At 42.5% G+C, this 11,173-nt stretch overlaps 1 protein-coding gene across 1 annotated transcript; it reads left to right on the top strand.

Moving 5' to 3' along the window:
* The first annotated feature begins 6,172 nt into the window (after nucleotides 1-6,172).
* LOC124550897 lies at nucleotides 6,173-8,014 on the top strand. Its single transcript, XM_047125674.1, has one exon. It carries the CDS (start codon nucleotides 6,952-6,954, stop codon nucleotides 7,474-7,476), a length of 525 nt encoding a protein of 174 aa, XP_046981630.1. The 5' UTR covers nucleotides 6,173-6,951; the 3' UTR covers nucleotides 7,477-8,014.
* The last annotated feature ends 3,159 nt before the right edge of the window (nucleotides 8,015-11,173 follow it).

Raw genomic sequence — 11,173 nt, 5'->3', positions numbered from 1 at the left:
CCATTATCCTCGTTTTGCTTTTGTTGATGTTCATCTTATATCCTCCTTTCAAGACACTGCCCATTCCGTTCAACTGCTCTTCCAAGTCCTTTGCTGTCTCTGACCGAATTACAATGTCATCGGCGAACCTCAAAGTTTTTATTTCTTCTCCGTGGATTTTAATACCTACTCAGAATTTTTCTTTTGTTTCCTTTACTGCTTGCTCAATATACAGATTGAATAACATCGGGGAGAGGCTACAACCCTGTCTCACTTCCTTCCCAACCACTGCTTCCCTTTCATGCCCCTCGACTCTTATAACTGCCATCTGGTTTCTGTACAAATTGTAAATAGCCTTTCGCTCCCTGTATTTTACCCCTGGCACCTTCAGAATTTGAAAGAGAGTATTCCAGTCGACATTGTCAAAAGCTTTCTCTAAGTCTACAAATGCTAGAAACGTAGGTTTGCCTTTACTTAATCTTTCTTCTAAGGTGACTCGTAAGGTCAGTATTGCCTCACCTGTTCCAATATTTCTATGGAATCCAAACTGATCTCCCCCAAGGTCCGCTTCTACCAGTTTTTCCATTCGCCTGTAAAGAATTTGAGACATTTATACCAAATAAATTAACAAACGACGGAGCTGATCCTCCTTAGCACACAAAACGGCTCAGAACACTGCTGCAGAAACAACGGAAAAAAACATGCCAAATTTAAACAGACGCAAAATCTCCAAGATTGGCGATCTTTTATAGAAGCTCAAAATTTAGTGCGAGATGCTTATAATAGTTTCCACAAAGAAACTTTGTCTCGAAACCTGGCAGAAAATCCAAAGAGATTCTGGTGGTATGTGAAATATCCCAGCGGCAAGACGGAATCGATGCCTTCTCTGCGCGGTAGCAGTGGAAATCCCGTAGACGACAGTGCTGCCAAAGCGGAGTTACTAAACACAGCAAAGAAGACGAAGTAAATATTCCAGAATTCGAATCAAGGACAGCTGCCAACATTATTAACGTTGAAGTAAATATCCTCGGAGTAGTGAAGCAACATAAATCACTTAACAAAAGCAAGTCTTCCAGTCCAGCTGTATGCTAGTTAGGTTCCTTTCAGAGTATGCTCATACAATAGCTCCATACTTAACAGTCAAATACAACAGTTCACTCGACGAAAGATCCGTACCCAAAGACTGGAAAGTTGCACAGGTCACATCAAAATTCAACAAAGGTAATAGTAGTAATCCGCTAAATTACAGGGCCATATCATTAATGTCGATAAGCAGCAGGATTTTTGAACATATATTGTGTTCTAACACTATGGATTACTTTGAAGAGAACGATCTATTGACACGTAGTCACGACGGCTTTAGGAAACATCGTTGTTATGAAACACAAGTAGCTCTTTACTCGGATGAAGTGTGTTATTGACAAGGGAATTCAAATTGATTTTGTATTTCTAGATTTCCAGAAGGCTTTTGACACTGTTGCGTGTTTATGAAATATCGTCTCAGTTACGTGACTGGATTTGTGGTTTCCTGTCAGAGAGGTCACAGTTCGTAGTAATTGATGGGAAGTCATCGAGTAAAACAGAAGTGATTGCTGGTGTCCCTCCAGGTCGTCTTATAGGCCCTTTGTTGTTCCTCATATGTATAGGAGATAATCTGACCAGCCGTCTTCGATTGTTTGCAGATGATGCTGTCGTTTATCGACTAGTGAAGTCATCAGAAGATTAAAGCAAATTGCAAAACGATTTAGAAAATATATCTGAATGGTGCGAAAATTGGCAACTGACCCTAAATAATAAAACGTGTGAGGTCATCTACATGAGTGCTGAATGGAATCCGTTATACTTCGGTTACACGAGAAATCAGTCAAATTGAAAGGCCGTAAATTAAACTACATACTTAAGAATTACAATTCTGAACAACTTAAACTGGAAGGCTAACCAAAGACTGTGTTTTATTGACAGGATACTTAGAAAATGTAACAGAGCTACTAAAGAGACCGCCTACACTACGCTTGTCCGTCCACTTTTAGAATACTGCTGCACGGTGTGGTATCCTTACCAGATGGGGTTGACGGATTACATCGAGAAAATTCAAACATCGGCAGCACGTTTTGTATTGTCACGAAATAGGGGAGAGAGTGTCACTGAAATGATACCGAATTTGGGGTGGACATCATTAAAACAAAACCGTTTTTCGCTGTGGCAGAATCTTCTCGCGAAATTTCGATCACCAATTTTCTCCTCCGAATGCCAAAATATTTTGTTGACGCCGACTTACATAGGGAGAAACGATCATTATAATAACATAAGAGAAATCAGAGCCCGCACGGAGAGAAATAGGAGCTCGTTTTTTCCACTCACTGTACCAGAGTGGAATAATAGAGAATTATTATAAAGGTGGTTCGAGGAATCCTCTGCCAGGCACTTAAATGTGATTTTCAGAGTATCCATGAAGATGTAGATATAGATGTAAAATGCGAATTACGTTTGTTTTCTTTAAAAAGCTGAGAGTTCTCACATTTCAGCACACACTCTTAGGATTGGTCGCACGAGTGTTTTTATGCAATCTGCTTTGTAGACTGATCATATTATCCTATTTTTATATCAGTGAAGTGAAGCCTACCGCATGCCTTACCTAAGACCGGGCCTATGCGATCGTTCCATTTACCCCAAGAGATTGTTACACGCAGGTATTTGTTTGGGCCGAACGATTCGAACTGTGACTCACTTGCATTGTCAGAAGGTACTAAGTTTTTTCGTTTCGGGAATTGCGCAGTTTTATATATCTGAACATTTAAAGCAAGTTGCGAATACTTACACCGCTTGGAAATTTCATCAGTATCTGTCTGTCTGAACATTTGCCCCTTTTTTTCGGAAAGTACTTCATTAAAAATAGCTGCACCGTCTGTGAATCGCCTGAGATTATTATTAATATTGGCTGCTAGGTCGTTAATATAAAACGTGAACACAAATATTCGATTTCGACACACCTATTTGCGAATTCGAAAAACGAGTGAAGTGTTTTGACGATGACAATGGCAATACCCAAAGAGAAGCGGTGGCGTAGCTTCAGTAGCAATCACTGTTTTATTTGGCAAATTCAACGAAGAAAGAAATCAACAGATTTAGGTACGTAGCGGCTAAAAAAAAGCATGTATCCTCGTTGAAGAAGCGAAGTCTTTTTGTATTAAACGAACTTTGATTCGCCTTAATAGGAGAAAATTGTGTGGAATTACATAGCACTTTGTCGAGATTGTTTTATTATTTCGTCATAAACAGGTTTTGGGTTTTATTAGACAGCCGTAAATAGTTTTTCGTATTGAGCGCTTACTACTGTCATTTACAAGTCACGGTGGAGAGTGCACAAACTTAAGAAAACGTGAAAGTATTTAGTGAAGATGTATTTGTTGACCATTTGCGATGATTCGGCTATAAAGAACGTAAATACTTGTCATGCCATCTGCTGCAAAGCGAGACGAAACAGTTCCGCTCTTAATGACGTGTGCTTACCTTCGTTGGGGACCACGGTCGTAATTTACTTTCTGAACGAAATTCCCGTCATTTGACTGTAAATTCTTTATTCTTCTTTTATTTCGCACTATCGCGATTTCGATTTTATAGTCGTTATCAAGCGTAAAAGTGAAAACTGAAACAAAAAATATGTGGCTCATGTAGTGTATGTGGTAACATAAAATCAGTACAAATTTAAGGAGCATGAAATATACGACTTGTCTGAATGGCATGTCGTTGTCGAAACATTACAAGACGTTTGCGGTCATAGACACTTTGAGCCGTAGCATCATAAGACCAGCGTGCGATAAAAAGAAAAAAAAAAGGATGAGATTTAACATTACGCACGGTTTAACTCTTCGTTCTTGTGGTCAAACAGTTTAACATCTATAATGTGGTAAATTTTGTGTAACTTCATACTAAATGCTTGAGTTAGAATTTGGAAAAAAAACATGATGTTGTATTAATTATTTGTGAAAACATTGTCAGTGAACCATGATAGAATACATAAATTGCAAAAAGTTTTCGTTTTCCACAAAACAACATTATTTTCTCGGGATTCTGATAAGTTTTGTAATTTTCAACCACAATGCTCACATTATCAAAAAAAGAGACGTGATAAGCACAATTTTATACTGTTCTAATTGTACTTGTAATGTATTGTTTGCTTACATATAATAGTTAGGCCAAAGATGTTCACTCCCTGTCTTTTTCATTACTGGAATACCTTTCACTTGTTGGAACAATGTCATACAAACAGAAGAATTTAGAACGTGTACCGTAGCGAAGTTTAGTATTTGTATCTTTGGGTCTAGGAAATACGACACACCTGCTTTGTGCTAGTTTTTCTTTTTAGGGGCAGCTTGATTGGTTTTTGTGTTAAATTTCTTTTTCAGTCTTGGCTAAATACTTAAGATTCTTTACACCATGGAAATTTCTTACCTAATAAGTTTTCTGAGATGATAGTGGTTGGAGAGTACTTGCTGAACAATCTGGGTTATGAAGAATCAACTCATAGGCTACATATAACCAGTGCTTTTTTTCTAAAATAAAGTTTGAGGGTACTCCGACATTGGATATAATGCAGCGAAAATTACTTATAACTGAAGCATGGGACACCACCCGTCTGCTTTTAGCCATGACATAATCAACACGTCGTATTACAAAGAAAAAAACAAAAAAAAAGATATCGTTCCAAAGTCCAACACTCTGGATGATCACTTAATTTTCTATCATGCTCTCGTTCGTTCACTGCATTTTCACACATAGGTTCAGTGCTCAGGTTTACAGTTTCACTTTCGTCATCCACTGATGTTGAACTTCCTGGCTTTTCACTCGCACACAAATTACTGACTGTTTTTTAGATGCAGGAGAACAAGTAAAATAGTTTGTTAGTTTTCTGTTTGAAACAGTCAATGACATCGCTTTTCCCACCAAAAATGGCACTGGTATCGTTCGTATTGCAATTACCAACACGAAAAAATGAAGTAAAAAAATTACGTCCGTGAAATAAATCTTTGGCTCTCTTCCAAGTTCTCAACATATTAAAAAAATTACTTTGTCGACGAAAAAGTTTAGGGGTACGAGTCCCCCAGCGTTCCCCCAGAAAAACAGCACTGCATACAACACAACCGGTATTACACTTTCAACTCATCATACCTGTGATAACACAGAAGCTCCACTACTGTCGTGAGGTTTGATAAACCCAAGCGACGAAGAACGTGCCTGTTTTTCTTCACAAAAGAAGCTAAACGCAGAGTAACAACAGTAGTCATCTGCAGCTTGTGAAAGTGAGCTAGAAACGTGTTGATGCACAAATTATTCTCAATTTCATGGCAACGTTGAGTAATTCATTGACTTGTGTGTGTGAAAACCAAGCACACTAATCAAGGGTTAACGCTATGTGCTGTTCCAGTGATGACCAGTACAGTGCCGCGTCGGGCATGAACCATGTCCAAACACAAACTAAAATTAACATTCGACTATGCCGCTACAGAGACTGTTACTCATTGTGTGAGCCACAGCAAGGAAGGGGAACAGGTTGTTTATTTTTAAAAAACGCGCTGATTCAGTGCCAAGAGGCAAAGTCGCTGTGATCTAAACAGGCACTTCCGCTTTTGATAGGACTGCGTCCTCTGTCGCACTACCGCCTACGTTTCACTCTGTGGAAGACGCGCCGGCAATTAGCACTTGTTTAGCACGCCGCTGCTTCGGCGCTCTGCCTCTAACAATCTCTGACGTCGCCCTGGACGGTCAAACCACGGCGCAGTAGCGAGCCAGCGGAACACGCTGACGCATTCCTCTTGCGTCGCGCTGTACCCGCCCTCCCGCCCCCTTCCCGCAATCCGTTCCATCGCTTCCGACCTTCTCTCTCCGTCTCTCTCTCTCCCTCTTCATCCGTCCGTTCCTCTCCCTTCTCCGCAGCAGTTCCCTCCCCTCCCCTCAGCGCCCGTGTAAACGCACACACATACACGTACAGAGGAATTTGTGCTGGTTGCAGTACCTCCCCTCCCTTCCCCCGCTCCGATCTACCGAACGCCCTGCAGCTCTCGGCGCCGGCGCCTGTGACGTCACAGGGCGGCGGGACCCTACGTCACGGCGCTCCAGCCAATCGCAGCGCCAGGCGGAGCTGCCGTTATATAAACGCCATCTGAGCGGTGGGGCGGCTTCATTCCAGGTTGTGATTGCGCGAGGAGAGGACGTTTACCCAGTGGCAACGTTCACGAGAGACTGCAAGCGTGATACCATTCCGAAGCTGACTGTTAGTTTCTTTTTCTGTTTTCCTCCCGCCGGTTCTTCAGTGAGTGTTCATCTCTAGTTACCTCTCGCGGAACTGAGTAGTGATTCGACTGCTGTGAACTGACCTAATTCTGTGGTACTTTGGGAAGATCGTTTTTGCTGCGACCTGAGAGTGATTCGACAGCGGTCAGGAGTGTGTGCATGCGTCGAGCTGTAACGAGTTTAACATTGACATACTTGGTTCTGCCAGCCAGGGCGACGTATTCGGTGCGAACCGTGCAGCACTGAGACGAAAGCAACAACGGAGCTCAAAGTGAGAAGCGACACTTTTTCCGCCGACAGCAGACTTTCTATCGACTCGGACTGCCCGCGTTCGGCCGCGCATCGACTTGCCAGCGCAGCACTCGCCACATCGACCGGCAGCCAAGGCGCTTTATTTATAAACACTCGATCGGCCAGCGCCGCATCAGAAGTGGCTAACCGGCAGCGGCGCCATCTCGAACCCGTAGCAACGTTTCGAGGGAGTGAGTTTGGAGCTCGGCTGTCACCCCTGCGTCCAGGCTGCAGGAGTAGTCACTACCGCACGAGACTGTCGTTACACACCCAGGTGTCTGATTTGTGGAGAGGAGAGTGACTGGTCCAGTTTTGGAAGCAGTTGAAGGTGAGTGTATTGGAGTGTTTGGAAGCTTTTCACGTGGGACTGTCCAGTAGCAGACCGGCGCCATGGCGTTTATGATGCCCGTGGTGAAGAACGACTGGGATATTTACAAGACAGGAAGGTCGAGGCGGAGTTCGGAGTGTTCCAACCCCCAGTCGTGCCCCCGCTCGAGGAAGGTCAGCGAGTGCAGCAAGTCTGAAGGCCCCAGCCTGTCGACGTCCCCAGGGAGCGACTTTGTGGTGGGTGGAGTGGCCTCACCGGGCCACCACAGGGCTTCGGTGCCGGTCGCCATGTCCTCCATGAGCCGGCAGTTCTCCAGCAGGGCGTCATCCAGGGCGTCTCTCCAGTCGCCGTGCAAGTCCGCTTCCTGTTCGCCCCCGAAGGCGGCGAGCCTGCACGCCGGGGGCGGGGGCCATCACGGGGGCGGCGGGCACCACCACCAGTCGTCGGCGCCGGCGGCGTCTAGCTCCGCCTCGCAGAGCTCGCTCAACAAGTTCCACTCGCGGCTGGTGGACAAGCTGAAGCGGTCGGTGCTGCGCAAGGAGAGCACCGTGACGCCGCCCCCGGCGGGAGCGGTCGCCGCCTCCTGAGGCGAGGAGACGGCGGAGGACGCGCTCGCCCTGGCGGCGGCAGTTTCTTCGTCGGCGTCCTCCACGGTCTCGGTCCCGTCCCCCGGGGGTGGCGCCGGCACTGCCCCCGGGGGCGGCGGCGTGCCCATACCGGGGGCGGGTGGGCGCCGCCACGGCCAGCAGCGCGTCGCCAGGTCGTTCCCCGGCACGGGGCCGTCGTGGGGTGGAGGACGCTACTAACTGGCGCCGCTCGCGGAGGAGCCCGGGGGCGGCGGCGACGCTGCCTTCCGCCCCCGCGACCGCCCCCGCAGCCTCCATCGCCGGTGACGATGGCGGCGCGGACGGCGCCAGCCTCTGCAGCGCAGGTTCGCCAGAAACGCAACGCAACCCTCTGGGGGTCAACCGCTGACGCAGCTGTCTCCGAATGCTGCACCGCCACTTGCTCCAGCTTAAGAGGTCTGCATGTCACATCTGCTGTATCGTATTATTCAGTTCCACAACTGCTCCTCAAGCGATTTCAAAAGTACGTTACTGTATCTTAATCTTTAAGCCTTCATAGGCATAGCCTTTGTAGTCCCATTAAAATCCTTCTCAATATACTGCCACATCATGTTACAATACACATGAAATGCTAAAATACTTAAAGGCTGACGTTTCAGCTGTGTTGCAAGTACCTTCCTCAAACATATTCTTTGGGGAAGACCACTGCAACATTATTGAAACGTCAGCTTTTTGGTGTTTAAGCATTTTAACTATTGTATAACATTGTGTAACAGTACACACGGACGGATTTTAATGAGATTCGTAGGCTCTGGTTACGAAAACCAAATTGTCATGCTTATATGGTCACATACTTCTTCAATTTTATATGCTCAAAAGTTTCACTCATAATATCAAGACTTTTCTTATGAGTGATTCCAGTAGTGTAATGAGCAGACTGAAGTATCTTACTTTTATTACAGTCACAGATTCCTTTCTACTCATTCTCAGCTACTTCCAAATTGAACATGGCTGATATTGATGATGAAATAGAGATGCTGTAACAATATATATATATATACGAAAACGAATGCAATTACTCAAAAGTGGTAATACTGTATATGTTGTAAGGATATTGTGACTGTCTTAAAAGGTCATTTTATGAATCTTGATGCATTGGGAAATGATGTGGCCATACAGCTCAGAAGATCTGCTTGTGACTAAAAGATTATCATCTTTTCTAAAAACTTTTGCAGTATGCCTGTTTGGAAATTTCATTTAATTAATTATAAAAAGTTCACAACATCAGCACAGCACTTCCTGCATCTTCCCGAAATTCACAAGCCTGTAAGTGATGTTGACTCTTTCATATTACCCAGTTCATAGGCCTTCACAGATGTGAGCCTACATAAGTCTACAAGGTATTGTGACACTATTATTCCAAATAAAATAATCTGTGCAACTACACAAATGACTTTTTTCAAAACTGAAGAAGTACACATTACTTTTCAGATATATTACAAAACTAGTGTTTTGTTCAATTCCCTGTGTATTCTGGGGGAACAAGTACAAAAATTACAAGGCCTTGTCTTATCAACTTCAGAATTTTTACTATTTTTCCGTTGTTGAAGGGTTTGGCATTATGGAAAAATATACTGAAACAGTACCTACAATGATTTCTCCCTCAGGCACATATCAGTATGACATGAAATTGAGATGTTGTGCTTAAACAGCCTGTTGGTACCTTCTAAAGGTTACATGGTATTATGCTATAAAATTTGTGTATCAGTTTATAGCTGGAGCAGGCACTTTGTTTTAAAACCCTGCTAATTTGGCTACCTTCACCACAAAGATTATGTGATAATGAAACATAATCAGTGATTAATTATAATATCCAACTTAATGTCGCAGCCATAGATGTTGGTATTATGTCATGTAACATGAGTGGTACATGTAGCAAATGTATTGTAACTGAAAACAAAATGTAGAATAAAACCACATTTAATGTCATGGATCATAATTATTGAAGCATTTGTGATACCAGAATCTTTTATGGAAATGATCTATAGACTTTCAGCCATCATCTCTTGCACAACTGAAATTTGAAACATATGTACCAGATAATTATGATTTCTGTCCTGCTTGGGCAACATTCATGTCAGTACTGCTTGCCAATAATAAAGCTAATTGTGTGGAATGTGTCTGTGCTGGTGTAGTGATATTATTAGGTACATTAATGTGCCTCACAAATTTCTTTTGTAATGTGGAGAACAATCAATGACAATAACATTTAATTAGTGAGAGGGTAATGCAAACAACCTTTTACAGCATTTTTTATTAATTTGACTGACTACACTTTGAGAAATAAGTAATTAGCAGTTAATTTGATGGGAATCAGATTCAAGTGACATAGAATATGTGAACATATTTACATTGTAGCAGACAATTGCTTTGGAGTTTGATGACAACACATGGGCAGTTTCAGATAGAACTGTCATTTTTCTTTGTATTCCAAACTTTGTGTCCAAATGGCGGTGCTACATTTTGTGCAGCTAACAGAACTCGCAAATTTTTCATGTACCGTCGGCCGTGCACCAGCCTGAAGAATGCACTGACAAACGTTTGTATATATTTTTAGTGCAGATGTGGAAATTAATGCTTGTTTACATATTTTGTGCAGTGTGTCACATAGTTTTCTCCACAGTGCCATTGTTCCAAATACCTATATAGGAATGCATGTTGCTGTCATTCAGATTTTTTGAAAATACTTTCTCTAAATTACAATAACATGTTTTAAGTGTGCAGCATTTGAATACCTTTGCTCAGTGATTATAGATTCAAATGCCTAAGTACTTCTGTTAACTATCATAAATTTTTAAGTATGTCACAAACCCTACTTTTCCCGTTATTATATTTATTGACTTATGAAGGCAACGAAACCATTTCTGTACTATTTAACTTGGTGCCTAAATATGAAAAACAATGTTATAAGGCAAAAACTGTATGGTCTTGATTGTCTCTGTCGTACAGCACCCTGTATTTCCTTGTGACTGAAATTAAGTACTTACTTTTTTAAATATTTTAATTTAACTTCAACTAGATATTTTGCTTACTGCAGTTAAATTGTAAATTAGAAATACAAAGTTTGTTCTAGGCTCCATCATACTGACAGGTGTATCTCTGCTTCTCCAACAGCTGACAGCTGTTACATATGTCAGTTGTATTCATACACACTGCCATAAAATGTGAATGCTGATCCTTTTTGCAGTGCACAGTATTTTTTAATTATTATTTCAACAAGAGGGTTGACTGTCTTTTGAATGCAAATGTTCAATAAGGACAAATATTTGTTAGCTTTAATTTTTTCATGACTGAGTATATGGATACCAAGCTTTATAGTTATATCTGTAGTTTCTGTCTGTGTCTGAACGAAAGGGGTTCAATTGTGCCTTCAAGTTCATGGCAACTTGTTACTGGTTTCTCTAGTCTGCCTCATGTAGGCTAAAATGTAACTTTTGTGGTTAAGGTTCATGGCCGACGGTCACCTAGCACTAGCTCCCAAGCATAAGCATATAGTTCCTCAAAATGCGATACCCCTTGCTTGACCTCGCCTTATCGTGGACATTAATACGTCCAGTGCCAATGGTTAACTTAGTGTCTGGCAATGCGTCTTTAAGTACTGTAGAGTTTATTAGCAACATAAAGTGTAATGGATGTACTGTATGTTAAAATATTTAGT

Source organism: Schistocerca americana, chromosome 9, assembly GCF_021461395.2.
Source record: "Schistocerca americana isolate TAMUIC-IGC-003095 chromosome 9, iqSchAmer2.1, whole genome shotgun sequence".
Taxonomy (NCBI): Eukaryota; Metazoa; Arthropoda; class Insecta; order Orthoptera; family Acrididae; genus Schistocerca; species Schistocerca americana.
The sequence above is the reverse complement of the archived record's forward strand: the minus strand, read 5'-3'. Positions and strand labels throughout refer to the sequence as shown.